This window comes from Mytilus galloprovincialis, chromosome 2 (genome assembly GCF_965363235.1).
Source record: "Mytilus galloprovincialis chromosome 2, xbMytGall1.hap1.1, whole genome shotgun sequence".
Lineage (NCBI taxonomy): Eukaryota > Metazoa > Mollusca > Bivalvia > Mytilida > Mytilidae > Mytilus > Mytilus galloprovincialis.
The window spans coordinates 58231013-58247185 of record NC_134839.1 but is presented as its reverse complement, the minus strand read 5'-3'; the positions used below and the strand labels follow the sequence as shown (position 1 = coordinate 58247185).

The 16173-nt window shown below is 32.3% G+C and overlaps 1 protein-coding gene across 1 annotated transcript in view; it reads right to left on the bottom strand.

The window, feature by feature from the left end:
- Window positions 1-15896, bottom strand: part of LOC143063957 (transmembrane protease serine 6-like) — a 32367-nt gene extending 16471 nt beyond the window's left edge. The window contains exons 1-11 of the mRNA XM_076236418.1: window positions 15765-15896; window positions 13940-14126; window positions 12798-12985; window positions 12111-12242; window positions 11170-11292; window positions 9506-9645; window positions 8055-8160; window positions 6590-6715; window positions 5183-5584; window positions 3955-4130; window positions 2839-3055 (exon numbers count right to left, since the gene is read on the bottom strand). Of these exons, the coding sequence (XP_076092533.1) occupies window positions 2839-3055; window positions 3955-4130; window positions 5183-5584; window positions 6590-6715; window positions 8055-8160; window positions 9506-9645; window positions 11170-11292; window positions 12111-12242; window positions 12798-12985; window positions 13940-14126; window positions 15765-15819 (1852 nt within the window). The 5' untranslated portion in view covers window positions 15820-15896. The remainder of the gene's footprint in view (window positions 1-2838; window positions 3056-3954; window positions 4131-5182; window positions 5585-6589; window positions 6716-8054; window positions 8161-9505; window positions 9646-11169; window positions 11293-12110; window positions 12243-12797; window positions 12986-13939; window positions 14127-15764) is intronic.
- Between the last annotated feature and the right edge of the window lie 277 nt (window positions 15897-16173).

The window sequence follows — 16173 nt, the reverse complement described above, 5'->3', positions numbered from 1 at the left end:
ATGTAGTTCGTGCAATTTCTAAAGTTGATTGTTTTGTCTCGCATATTTCAATTGATAAACTACTATTGTGTCTTATTTAAATAGAAATAAATATGTTTGAACTATCTTATTCAGTATGTTAATTTCATCTGTTATCCTCGTGTTTGATATATTTCATATACTTTGAAAGACCTGCTTTCAACTTCTTCTCAAATTTTTAAATCGATTTCTTTCATCAGTCATTTTTAATCATAGTTTTTGAAAGACATTTTGAAATTTGTTTGATATATCTACACAATTGCATATTTGTTGTTTTTATGCATACCAAAAACTACTAATTGTTATTTGAAAGTCATAGTTGAACAATTAGATATATTTCATATACTATGTATAACCTCTTTTCAGCTTCCTATTAATTTTTCAAATAGATTTCATTCCTGAAACATTTGTAATCTTAACAACGTACATGTATGCATATGGAAAGTATTTTTGTGACGTAACGTTGATCCATTCATGTGACGCTCAGTATAACTTCTATGTTTGTGCTGCATTCCTGCTGCGGTCGTTTTATCTTTAACATTGGCATATAAGCGGGAGGTTTGGCTAGCCATAAAACCAGGTTCAACCCACAATTTTGTCTTAAAATGTCTTGTCGAAAGAGGATCGAAAGATACAAGAGGGACAGTCAAACTCATTAATAAAAAATAAACTGTAACACCTGGCTAAAAATGAACCAGATGCTCCGCAGGGCGCAGCTTTATACGACCGCAGAGTTCGAAACCTGAATATTGGGGCAAGTATGGACACAACATTCAAGCTTGATACAGCTCTAGATTTGGATTGAGATTAAATAGTTGACACAACACAGGTTTCTGACACATAATGAATGTGGTCTAAGAACTTAAACTTAAAAACTTTAAATTTTAAATTGGACATTACCTATTATAGTCCAATATCCAAAATCTATATACATGGTTAGATTCAGCATATCAAAGAACCCCCAAGAATTCAATTTTTGATGAAATCAAATAAAGTTCAATTTTTACCCTTTAGACCTCAATGTGGACCAATCTGATAACCGGGCCCAAACATCAAAAATCTAAATACATGGTTAGATTAAGCATATATCAAAGAACCCCATATATACAATTTTCGTTGAAATCAAACAAAGTTTGATTTTGGACCGCAATTTTGAACAACCAACTTAAAAACTAGGCCTAGAATCAAAAATCTAAATACAGGTTTAGATTCAGCATATCAAAGAACCCCAAGGATTCAATTTTTGTTGATATCAAACAAAGTTTAATTTTGGACCACGATTTGGACCAACTTAAAAACTGGGCCCATAATAAAAAATTTAAGTACATGTTTAGATTCAGCATATCAAAAAACCCCATGAATTCAATTTTTGTTGAAATCAAACAAAGTTTAATTTTGGACCCCAATTTGGACCAACTTGAAAACTGGGCCAATAATCAAAAATCTAAGTACATGTTTAGATTCCGCATATCAAAGAACTCCAAGAATTTGATTTTTGTTAAAATCAAACTTAGTTTAATTTTGGACCCTTTGGACTTTAATGTAGACCAATTTAAAATGGGACCAAAAACTAAGAATCTACATACACAGTTAGATTCGGCATATCAAAGAACCCCAATTATTCAATTTTTGATGAATTCAAACAAAGTTTAATTTTGGACCCTTTTGGCCCTTATTCCAAAACTTCCAAACTCAATTCCAACCTTTCTTTAGTGGTCATAAACCTTGTGTCAAAATTTCATATATTTCTATTTACTTATACTTAAGTTATGGTGCGAAAACCAAGAAAAATGCTTATTTGGGCACCTTTTTGGCCACTAATTCCTTAACTAATGGGACCTCAACTCCCAAAATTAATCCAAACCTTTCTTTTGTGTTCATAAACCTTGTCTTTAAATGTCATTGATTTCTATTTACTTATACTAAAGTTATTGTGCGAAAACCAAGAATAATGCTTATTTGGGTCCTTTTTTTACCCCTAATTCCTAAACTGTTTGGACCAAAACTCCCAAAATCAATCCCAACCTGACTTTTATGGTCATAAACCTTGTGTTTAAATTTCATAGATTTCTATTCACTTATACTAAAGTTATAGTGAGAAAACTAAAAGTCTTCGGACGCCGACGACGACGACGAGGACGATTACGGATGACAATGACGCCAACGAGATACCAATATACGACCATTTTTTTTTCAATTTTTGCGGTCGTATAAAAAGACAAACAGACAAACAATAGAACACATGACACAACATAGAAAACTAAAGAATAAGCAACATGAATCCCACCAAAAACTAGGGGTGATCTCAGGTGCTCCGGAAGTGTAAGCAGATCCTGCTCCACATGTCGCACCCGTCGTGTTGCTTATGTTATAACAAATTCGGTAAATAGTCAGTGTTCCTATTGTTTCGTTGTTTTCTTCTTATAGTTGATGTGTTCCTTCGGATTTAGTTCGTTATTCGGGTTTGGTTTATAAATATTGACCCGCGGTATACTACTGTTGCCTTTATAATTAGAAGACAAATGACTTAGAAGTTAGCGACTATAAGTACGGCCTTCAACAAAGAGCCAAACCAACAAGGGTTTCTTTGAGAGAGAAAAAATATGAGAAACCTTTTTTGAATTATTCAATGTTATTGCTTAAACCCCGCCTCTAACGATTTTTCAAAATAATTTTACGTTCCTTTGATTATTTACCTGAAGGTAATGTTCACTCATCTCGATCCATAGTAAGTCAATATTTATTTTCGTTAAAAAGCTATTACTTATTTTTTTTAAAAGGTATCTATTTCCTAATAGGTGGTAGAAAGAGTATACTTACTAACATGGTCGTGAATAATATAGTGAAGTTTGAATCCAAATCCACCGACCACTTCGTCAGAGACAAATCTGATGAACATATCTCGACTTTTACTTGTGACGGACTCGGGGTATATCATTCCACATACTTTTGTCAGTAAATTTCCGTGAACATTTTTTCCATCGTAAGCAGAAAAGTAGTCAACTAAGCAGTTAGTATTATCTTCCAAATCAAACTTCTGCAATGTAGGTAAATATCATCTGTAGTTGAAGTACACATATGGATGAGATTTACATAATGTCATCGTTTCTTTATTAAACCAAAAACATTCTTATAATTTAATAAATGCTCAATACGCAAAATAAAAAAGTTTCTTTTTTTCAGCAAATTCTCCAGAAGGCTTACATATTGAGAACTGGACTGATTCATGCAGTTTATTCTCATGGTGTGCAGATACACCACTTCTCAGGTTAGAGGATGGCTGCGGACTTATAAATACAGTGTATGTTAAATTCCCCCACATTCTTTATGTGCCGATCCCAAGTCTAGAGCCCGTAGCACAGTGATTATTATTGGTTCATCATGCCGTCACATTTGTTTTTTCGCAAATTATTCTGTCATAAATTCGGCAGTTAATTTCTCGTTTGAATTGCTGCACATTTTTCATGTCAAAGCCTTTATAGCCGAATAAACAGTAAGCGTTATTCGCACTGTTTATGTCCATACGGTAACCTTTTGCTTATTACCAGTTCATTTTATTTTCTGGCTTATTAGAAATCATACCACTTCTCATTTTTATATCAAATAAATTACAATGATTTGTAATTACCTTCAAATTTCTTCACGGTTTCCCCCCTCGCACTTGAGCTGTGCGTTGGCAGAAATTATAACGAGAGGACTGGGAATTAAGGTCAATGTATACGGAAATATAACGCGAATTAGTATCTGGGAAGCCATTAATTCAATAATTAATATCGGTACATTTATGACGATTTTGAAAATATAAAGGATTTTCAAAGTACGCGTTCGCTTCTTTTATCGTAAAACTCATCCATTCAGGTATATAAAACATGTTCAACATATTTTTAAATTTGAAGTTTCATATGACTTTATACAGTAGGATAAAATAGAAATTACATCAAAATACAGTGTAATGACTTTCCCTCTAGGTGCATGTATGTGCCATCTACAGTTAAGGTCTGAAGGATATTCCGTTGCTCCATCGTAATGATCAGACAGTATTACTCCTGTTGTCTTAGTTAAAAGCGTCGGTGTCACATCAGTGCATGCTGGTAAATCGGCTTCAGTTTTTGCTGTGGAAATAAGAATTGTAGAGTTGAGTAACCCACATAAACTTATTGATAATTTTATTCTTTCAGTGTTCCTTTCAGTCACATAGCATTTTAAGTATTCATACAACCTTGACTTGTTGGTTAATGGCGTTCCTGGTGTAGGTAAATCAAGTAAAGCTATTCGGATAAACAAACGATATGAAGAGTTTTATTGTCTTTTGGTATTGTTATCTTTTCAAATGTGTGATATTATTGCTGTATCCTAAATTTTAATGTACAGCTAGTTTTGTACTAGGTTCATCGATTATACTAAAATGTACAACAGTAAATCATGTACCCATTACAACTCACTTAGCTAAGCATTTTACATGATGTATTTCTTATTTTATAAGAATTTACAAGAATTTAAACATAAATTAAGTTCCTCTTGTACTAATTTTTCTTGTATTTAAATTTCCGCACAATTCATTTCTTTACTTACTGGTGCACTTAAATTGATACAATTTATGTTATGTTTACTACTGGATTGATACCTTTGCTCAGTCTGGTGGACCGTTTGTTTCCGAAAGTATCACCAGTCCAATAGACAGTATTCCGTTGCTTGCATGAAAATACTTATATTGTTTGATTTTTAGGAAATATTTTTAAACAATGAAATAAACCTTCATAAAGCATGTTCAGATGCATCTATACTTTGGGTTCTCTTTGATTTTATCAGCTCTTCAACTTTTATGTTTGGTTTTTGATCTTTTATTAACATTTTCACCTAAAGCATCATTAAAGAGACCATATTTGTCGACTTGCGCATCTGGTTGAATTAAATTGGAATATGGCAGGTGTTTTTTTCTTTCTTTTTTGGATTTTCGTGATTGATAGCGTTTGAGTTTGTCAAGTATTATGGACTTCACCAGTTTCGAATTTGTCTTTGGGTTCGGTATTTTGTTATACTCTTTTTGATACCGCTGATTATATACTTACGTCTTGCATTTACTGTTTCATATGCAGCCAGCAGGCCTTTATTATGTAATACACTATCCGAATAGTATACTATCATAACCTCATTTGATACTTACGTCTTGCATTTACTGTTTCATATGTAGCCAGCACGCCTTTATTATGTAATCCGCTATCCGAATAGAATACTATCATAACCTCATTTGATTTACTGTATTCGTCATGAGGATGTTTAGTTCCACAAACAGTTGCCACTTCATTATCACCAGCACTAGGACCGTCATATATTTGAACGCCATCATATTTACACTCGTGACTCAATTCGGTACTAAACGTGTTGAAATGAATCTTAAAAACTGTTCCTACTGGACCAAATATTCGCCATACACATCTAGTGCTATCTGGATATTGACCATCTTTATCTGCAGGAGTTGCTATTATTCCTTTCCCAGAATAATTGATCCATCTGTCACACTTTGAGATACCAGAAGAATGGTTCATCCTAGCTGGTGCGCTTCCAGCTGATTGGTTGAATAGAAATATACATCCATTTACATAGATTACAAATACCGTTATCATTATAGAAAGGGTATAAGATATATTAAATTCCGGGTATACATGTGTATCAAAATGTTTTCCGTTTAGTTTAAATCCAATTGCGATAAGATTACCCTTGTTTTAATTTCAATGTTGACATTCTTTTATTATTCAATAACTCAGCACGTCTAATTCATACGTAACCCATCTCAAGCTAAGGGATTTAATTGAAGGTCAACTGTATATGGACGCAATGCGATTGAATTATTGAAAGTTAATAATTTATCAGTTTTGACAAAATTGGACCAAACTGGATGTTAAAAAAGATTTGTTATTTCACTATTTCACTTTCATAAATGATTGAACAGAAACAAATCAGATTTCATTGTTCTTTAATTTCGTAGCTATTTCCTCTTTAAAGAGGCGTACTAAGAAGATATTGAAGAAAATAAGGATGGTAAAAAAAATTATGACCAGACAAAACCTTAATCTATGAATTTTAGTATATTTGGATTTAAACCTTTCAATTTATAATTCATCTTTGTCACATTATAAAAATGGCCCGTCAATATAAGGGAGCAACCACTCAACTTCAAGTTTTGTGGTTATGGTTTTTTTTTTGTGTCAGATATTCTTTTTTGCGCAGCGCAATCAACCCTATTTAGTTTTTCACCGCTTTTCTTCATTTTCTAACACTATGAGATTTGGGGGAAATCTGGATGCTTTACTATAATATTTGTCAAAAATTAATTTTTTTCTGAAAAAAAAAACATAACCCCCGCCCCCTCTTTATTTGAAGTTTAATGGTCATTCCTAACAAAAAGTTGTCCGAGAAACAACAAGACACATGTAATTAATCTTTAAAAGTATTAAACAATTTTATGAAGGTTCATATAAGTCCATTCTAAAATCAAAATAGATATATGAAAATAGTAAAACATAAACATTTAATTGATTTGGCAATATTTGTAAATGACCAGTTTACTCACGATCAATTGCTTCCCAATTCAGTCGGAAACCTTCAAAACTTTCTGCTTCATCTGTTGAAAATTTAACTATTGCATGGTTGCTATTTACAAATATTGGTTCTGGTCGTTTGTTTCCACAATATTCGCCTGGAAATATTTTAAGATGGTATAACACTGGATTATGAAACGATGAGATTAGGGAAAAAAGTGGGAAATAAAGGCAACAGTAGTATACCGCTGATAGAAATTTATAAATCGATTGAGAGAAAAAACAAATCTTAGTTACAAACTAAAACTGAGGGAAACACATAAAATATAAGAGGAGAACTAAGACACAACAGAAATTGTTTCTTCGTTATTTCATTTGGCCACTTTCCTTTGACTGCTTTTCGAAGCGTCCTTTGTATGCATCATCTAGATTTTTACTGTACATGACGACTTTTCTAAAAAAAAAATATATTTCACGTGAGAAATTTTTAACATCACCATACAAGAAAAACTTCTTTTTTTTAAATGGGCAATTGATATATTCTGGACAAAAAAAGCAAGAAAATATTCTAATCACACAATTCTTAATAGACTTAAAACTATGGCGAATCAAAAAGTCATTGTATGTACCAGTAAATAAAGGTAGAGCCATACATTAAATTAAATAAAATCGAACAAAAGTTTTTTACTAAACAAGAAACATAGACAGTCAGAGTTTTTTTGTAATTTGTTTCTTTTTTACATAAAGACAGAAAACAATCAAGCAGGATTACACACATGTACAGTTTCAAGTATGGTCTTAAAGACATTATTATATTACAACTCTAAATGACAAGACATAAAACGAAATAATTTTCATACCAGTTAGAGAATATTTAAATCACCTAGGACAGGTTGTAATGGCAACCATTTTTTATTTATATATTCTTTTTGTGTAGTCGATAAGAAATTTACTGTATGTTGTTCTATTCTTATACAGTATTTCAAATATGCAATACTACCTTTCACGGAAGGGTTTTCTCCTGAATTTGTACAGCTATAAATATAAAATTTTAAAATCAACATTATTTGTTGTACTACATTTTATGGGTAAAAAAATTCCCCAATACCAACAATAACATCTTTTGTCTCTATATGTAAAGGCTAAATCCACATTTTAATAATAAATCTTAAAGTGCTATCCAATTATTTTTGCTGTTTATACAACCCCCCAAAAAAAGCATGCAAAAAGATTTCTTTTATCATTTTTTAGTTTTCTACCAAAAAACTGGTTTTAACTGCAGACTGAGTTTTAAGCTTCTCAAATGTCACAATGTTTTTTTCCATCTGAGATTAGGTTATTTAAAAAAAATATATACCATCATTACAATAATATTCAAAAATAAATGGACAGTCAGAGTTTGAATTAAATAAAATACAGTAGTTATTGACAAGAAATGTTCATGTTGTATTTCCAATAAAGAATACTGTGTTCAAGAATTATGATACTAGTACCAACCTATAAATTCGTGAGTCTTTCCATTATAAATTGTAAGCCTGTCATATTCACATTCACCAAAACCATCCTCTATGTCAAAATCTCCAGAAAAGGTAATTTTTATATACTGTAAAAATTATCATTAAAATATTTTATCGAAGAGTGCGAAGTAGTGAATTTTCTATATCGAAAGAGCATTTTTGGATAAGATTTTTCTATCCATACACTGTTGTCAATATAATAGAATTGTATACGACTGTCATACAAGTGAGATGTTTATCTCTAGCTATTATACAAGGTTTAATCCACCATTTTCAACATATAAAAATGCATGTACCAAGTCAGGAATATCACAGTTGATTTCCATTCGTTTGATATGTTTGAGCTTTTGATTTTGCAATTTAATCTCAGACTTGGACTTTCTGTTTTGAGTTTTGATTTTTTCTTGAGTTCGGTATTTTCTTTGTTTTTTTTGTTTTTTTTTTTTCTTATACTGGAAATAAATCTAATACATTACGTAGCTTATCAAAAACTCTTTGTTTATAAAGTCTATCTGAAAAAAAATCAGGTGTTTTGTGTTCTCTAGGCTCCCTGAGACTTTGGGATAGAGTATATCGTAGCAAAAACTAACAGGTGATTTTAATGAGATTGTTATAAATCTATTATTTAAAAAAAAAAAGGTGTCCTAAGCTTTGTTTTTCGAGGCCAATGTTTTGTGAACTCAAATATTAAAGTTTCTTTAAACTAGAATATGTTCGAACTGTGAGGATTCGCATTTCGACAATGCATTTCCTGATTGCTCGAGGCAACAATGTTTGAAATTCCAAATCATATTACAAACATTGAAGTAGGGAATTATCGAGACTAATTAAAACAATACATGAGATATAACTTTGTGAACTGTGTGATTTTTAACATTCAATATACTTTAATATTATGATTGAAGTCTTTTAAAAAATCCAGAATGTACTCTTGAGTCATATAAAGGAAACAAGTAAGCGTTCCCTGCAAGTTCAAGATTTTCAGGCACAATCATGTGTAAAGTTCCCTTCAAGTTCAAGATTTTCTGGTATAATCATGTGTTAAGTCAATGTATTTTCAATTCATGGTAAGCAGTTTATAATGGTACAACTGAAATGTGTCAAGAAGACAAGTCTCTATTGTTCATCATTCAGTAGTATAAAAGAGGGACGAAAGATACCAGAGGGACAGTCAAACTCATAAATCGAAAATAAACTGACAACGCCATGGCTAAAAATGAAAAAGACAAACAGACAAACAATAGTTCACATGACACAACATAGAAAACTAAAGAATAAGAAACACGAACCCCACCAAAAACTAGGGGTGATCACAGGTGCTCCGGAAGGGTAAGTATTATTTTCTTAGAGGGATGTAACTCATATCACCATTTTATTTTCATTAACTACTGAATTAAGGAAATGATATCTTAAGACCAGCAAATTTGTTACCTTGTCTTGTGGAACATTTATATCCCAGTGGCAATCTGTGTCGTTATTATATTCGGTTAAATTGCTGCCTGTATAGTTTGCGCTTGTGAATGTCCCAGACGTTCCGTTCTGCCATCCAGGATTTCCACAACCCGATGTTCCTGTAATTGGTTCATATGAATATGATTCATTTAATAAGCCATTTTATTTTTGCTTTGAATCTCATTCGCAATCCCTTTTTGGAACCAGATTGGAATTGATCAACCTGTCATAAATGTTACGCTTTGACAGTTGTTATCTATTCGTTTGATATGTTTGAGCTTTTGTTTTGCCATTTGATTAGGGACTTTCCGTTTGAATTTTCCATCGAGTTCAGTATTTTGTGATATGACTTTTTAACAAACAATTCTTAAATGGCCGAAAATTAAACAACTAATTACACGGCAAATATTTGGAATGTTTACACACATGTTCAATTGTAAGAGATCAAACAGTAAACTGCCAAACTGAAATACATTGATAAGATAATAATACTTGGCAAGTAAGCAATACACTCAATAGTATATTCCAGGATTTAATTTTTTTACGCTAGAGTACATTTCGTTCATAAAATACCGATGAATAAAAATCGTTAAACAGGTCAAATAGAGTACGAAGTTGAAGGGCATTGAGGAAAAAACATTCCCTAAGGTTTCACCAAATACAACTACGGTAATCTTTTGGTGGGTAGAAAATCCTGATTTAAGCAAATAATTTAAAATATGTTTTTTTTCTGAATACTTTTATTACTTATGACTACAAAATTATAGTTGGTGCTGTCTCTCAAATATTAAGTGTCCCTCGCCTTGTATGTCATTGTCTAAATGTCGTGTTTTGTGTCATGCTTGTTAGCATCACATTACTAGAAATTGTAAGTGTGCAGTGAGAATTTTAATCCCTGATTATGTCACCATTGTAGTCGAACTTACCATGATATATGTTGTAGTATTGCAATGCAACTAGCCATGATCTATAACTCTTATACCACAGCATGGTAAGTAAAACTTACTATTCTGCGTGTTAGAAATTTATTGTTGTAATTTCCCTAACCTATTACTCTTATTGAACCCATGTTAATAATTATATTTGGTCTTAATGATAGTTGCTGGAGCTAAATAAAAAAATATGTATTTGTTACCATCGGTGTTTAGTCCATGATGAATGGTTATTATTTTAGCAATGTCATGCAGTTACCAAGACGGGTATCATACATTGGACATACTTTAAGTTACAAAATATTAGAGCCTCCTCATGCGTTTTTTTTTTTTTTGCTATTAATATGTGATTACTTGGACGTCTTTATAGTGACTAATTGGTTACCACGCTAAATATTTCTATTATTTGATAGTCTAAGACTGTATTTTGATTATTTGATTATATGGTTCAAAATTGTGTGATTACCATGTTGAAATTTGATAGTCGAAGACTGTATTTTTAATTACTTTTTATTATATTGTTACAAAGAAAAAAATCATGATTATGGGATTATATTGGCAAAACATTTGTGATTGTTTGTGATTATGTGATTACTTGGATACCCCTCTTACCATGTTGTGATTTACAATGACGTTCTTACTTAACATGTTGAGATTTACAATGAAGTTTTTACTTACCATGTTGAGATTTACAATTTAGTTCTTACTTACCATGTTGAGATTTACAATGAAGTTCATCTGTTCCGTCTACACAATCATCCGTTCCATCACACACCCAGGTTTTGTTCACACATCCTCCATCTCCACACAAAAATTCACCAGTCAAACAGGAAGCTGAAAATGATTTTTTCATCTAATGTTTATTAAGGATTTAGTAAAAGTAGAAAAACAAGGCACATCGGCTGTATCAGACGAACATCAGATAACAATGGCGTCACTTTAAACTGCCATCATGTACTATAAGACGAAAGTTTAGCAACATATATTTCAATTAAACATATCTAGTATAAATCTTAATAAAACACAAACGTTATATCGAGAGACCGATGAGATATATGTTCACTTTATATGTATCAGTTGTGAAAGATAAACGGTGTGAGTGATTCACTTAATAGTTGCAACAGTTACCAAAATTATCAAACTCCAATGAAATTTCAAAACTGAAAGACGCTTATCAAATGGCAAAATAAAAGGCTCAATCACATCAAACAAATACAAAACTACTGTCTCATATTTCTGACGTCGTGCATTGTGCATAGTTCAATCACATCAAAGAAATACAAAACAACCGTCTCATATTTCTGACGTTGTACATTGTGCATAGCTCAATCACATCAAACAAATACAAAACAACTGTCTCATATTTCTGACCTTGTGCATTGTGCAGAATGACTAGTTCAGAATTATTCGATTTTTATCTTCATGAAATTGGTCATTGCAGAGTTATTATTAGATGATCTAGACGAATATTTGTCCAAATTGACCGACAGAAACACACAAAATGATATAAAGCAATGAAATAGAATTGCTTACAAGACTTCTGTGTAATATTAGCCCTGGGATTGAATAACTTACAAGTCTTCTGTGATTGGCACATCTTTGATCGCTCGTCCACACAAAATGATATAAAGCAATAAGATACAATTACTTACAAGACTTCTGTGATTGGCACATCTTTGGTCGCTCGTCCGAGCTGTCGCCACAGTCATCCTCAGAATCACACAGGAAGTCTCGAGCTATACACAACTGAGTGTCGCATTTATAAAGATGTTTGCCGCAACCAGCTTTAATATAAGATATGTATTGTAGTGAATTTTGTTCATTTTGGTTGTTTTAAATTTAAATGGGTAAATAAAAAAAAACAGCATTTGGTGTGTTACATACGCATGATTATTTTAATTAATTTAATTAATGAGATAATTTGGTATTGGTGCCAATGAAACGAGAAACACTTCAAAAACATCAACAAACGCCGAATACTGAACATCAGTTTCCCGAAGCAAGAATTTTCGATTGTTTTCGTTTTTTTGGGAAAACACTATGTTAGTAAGTCATCATTTTTGTTATGTCTGAGTATTAAAGTATGTTTGTTCGTACTGTGTGTATCTTCCTCCGAATTTCGATTGTTGGTCTCAATTACACTCGACTAGTTTTATTGATATCTTAAACATCCTGAGTAGGTCTACTCCTGAACATATTTTACAATCGCAAATCTGAACGTGTCTGTGTACACGTTCTTTTTACATGTGTTATATTTTTTTTCTAATTTGTATTTTTCCTAATTTTCAAATTTTATCAATCAAATACATTATGTATGGTAACAAGTGATATTGACCTACCGGAAGCTTGTTGGAAATCGTATCTCATTCTGAACCCATTAAACTGTGTACTGTCGTCTGATACGAATTCCACAAACAGATATCTTCCAGATGACACCAGCTCTACTTCATCCCGGCCACAAAACTTGCCTATTAATTTGGAACTTTTACTAGACCCGTCGTAAACAGCAACAAAATCGTAGTCACAACTTGGAAAAAGAACAACAACATTTACACCAAAGAGAAAAAATACTCCTTTTTTGAATAAACGAACAATAATTATGACAAACGGAGTAAATGTTTTACTATAAATAGAAACGAATTATACCTCAATGAGACCACGAGACAGTGTTTGTCGATATCAGTGCTGTCTCTTTGTATAGTTTTGTCCTTCTGACAAAGAATTCGGTGTTGAAATTAGATCTTTGGTAGTCTATTTTACATTTATTTGAACTTGCATAGACTCGAAAAGAGTCAGAGCATGACACATTGTTTCGTTTTTCGACTTAATGGGCATTTGAACGTTTGAGTTCCCCTTTTATATCTTTCGCCTCTCGATTCCATATAACAATATAGGAAGGATTGGTGCACCAAACGAGTGCAGAGATTTTTAAATAGCAAAATTAAAGAGAAATTAAAAACAAATAATAGTGAAATCCTCTAATACGTAGAGTAATAACTAAAACAGAATAATACGGGGATATTTCTTATAATGTGATTGTAAATAACTAAACCGAAGCATTGGAGACTTTTATATTTCATATTTACAAGCTTAACATGCCCAATGCCAGTGCCCCGCTCTGAGAGTGGAAGAGCAATTGTGCCATTTACTTCCAACTATATGCAACAATCCTGGAATAAACCAATTGAGTTTAATGCGGTTTGAAAAGTACAGAATTTTGTTCTTTTATAATGTATGCATATCGCAGCATATAGGTTTTCTTCATACATACATCAAAAATACATCCATCTTGTAAAAACATACTTCCAGACAAAAATATCATAGGCACTTGTCCCAGAATTTTTTCCCCTATAAACCTATTATTAAGGTACACAGGGAAAACAATTTCTGAGACAAGTGCCCTTGAAAAATATGTCAGATTAAAAATTGGAAAAGTCATAAATGATTGAACCCAAAAAATATATTTATATTTGATAATTACTTGACGTCATCTTCTATGTGGAATGCTGTTGCACTGAGTCTGACCACTTTTCCTGCTGATGCATGTATCTTCCACGTACATTGAGAGTTTGGCCTATATTGGTGATGTCCATTATAATGTTGGGTTGTGAATGTTCCAGTCTGACGGGTTAATACACCTGCTCCACCGCAACCTGAATGTCCATAATCTATTCAAGAATAGAAACAGCAGTTATAAAGGTGTGCAAAAATAATCAGGGGCGGATCCCAAAGTTTGGAAAGGGGGGCGAAGTATATATTAATTTCGCCGAGCGGAGCGAGGCTAAAATTTTTTTGAACCTTTTTTTGGTTAAAAAATATAAAATAAGTGTCAACGATGCACTTTTGTTAATGGTTCCTGACGTGGGGCATGTATATTTTATAATTTTATAGTTAAAGTGTAAGTGTTGGACATTTTGAGGCCGTATTCTCCCCATTAATTGTCGATTATTAAATGATTTGATGGATCCAAAGCTATGTACTAATATATTTGATGTGGGACTTTGTAAGTAAAAAATGGACATGGAAAATTCTCGTCTGTTGTATGTTTAGTTAGGGTAACCTCACAGATTTCTTGTTGTAAACAAGATATACGCCGTGCAGCTGCTATTATGTGAAATTTACAATACGACCGACACGAGTTAAGAAAGACCAACAACAAGTGTTATCCAAATATTTGGTTGAAATGTTTCACCCAACAAGGGAAGTGACGGGTTCCAAGCCAACCAAAGGCTACGAATTAGTCTGAAATGGCAACGAATTTATAAAGAATATATGAATGACGATCGGCAAATGAAGTCATAAAGGCCACACCCAGAAGGCAGGTTGCAATCGGGCCTTGACAAAAGTATTTAATATATCAATTCGGCGAAGCAGACATTCCGGTCAGATAATGTACCCCCGGCCCCAAATAAATTACGCCTGTTATTTATTCATCATGTTCATTTAATGCTAAATAATTTTGCTGGAAATTGTTTCTAAATGAAAAAAAAGTGGACAAGATTATTTTTTTGATCAATTGATTAAATTTGAATACATATACTTCATCCTAATATTTAGTGCTATTTCCTTGTTTTAAAACTGGAAACAAAGACACCTGAATGGTTTACATTCTATTCTATTTCTCCTTTTACCAAAATTATATCCATAAAAAGTCCGTTTGTGTTCTTATCTGAGACTATTAGTATAATAGTCTCAGTTCTTATAGAATTTATTATGCCAATGCTCAGTATAAGACTGTATCCTGTAGTCATGGAATATAACAGAAATATGCGAAACACAAGAGTGTACTTGTATCATCCATTTGTGTTAAGCGATAAAAAACACAGATATTAAACTTGTACAAAAATTCTAGACAAATCATAATTTGTACATCATTAAAATGTGTACACAACATTAATATACCAGTAAGATCAACCCTCCGTTAGAATATAGATAGACGAAGATGTGGTATGACTGCCAATGAGACAACTCTCCATCCAAGTCACAATTTTAAAGTAAACCATTATAGGTCAAAGTATGGTCTTCAACACGGAGCGTTGGCTTACACCGAAGAGCAAGCTATAAAGGGTCTAAAAAATTACTAGTGTAAAACCATTCAAACGGAAAACCCATAATTTAGTTCATAAAAACGTTAATTTCCCAATCCCAATACATCAACACCAGTAACAAACAACAGTGATGAAACTTAGTTTTAGTATATTAGTAATGTTATCAAAAGTGATTCTAAAATAAACCGCAAAGAACACATGTAACACGAGCACTGTTTTTTTAGATATAGTTTTAAAATTGAATTTAAGTCGTTTTACCTGCATTTGAAAAACTTATAAAAATTCCAAATATACAAACAATGATTTGTTTCATCGTGGCCCAGTAATTAAAGTAGTTGAGTAATATAACTTGACAAATAGATAAGGCACCACTTTTAGGTCGTGTGGAGAACTACGTGCTAGAAACGAAACGTCATTTCTGAACAAGATAGCAATGTAATATTACACAGCATTATAGACCAATTCCACTTACACAACAATTATGTTAAGCCTGTTTCTTTTTTTGATAGAATTGTGGACTGCTTACCATATCCCTTCTATTTTGTAAAATGTTTGAAATAGTTTAATTTTACTGACTTTTTGTGTTAAAATTGAATGACCTAGTGACTAAGTTGATTCGGTCTAGTTTAAGGACAAAAGTGAATGAATCTTCCTTTTGATTACAAAG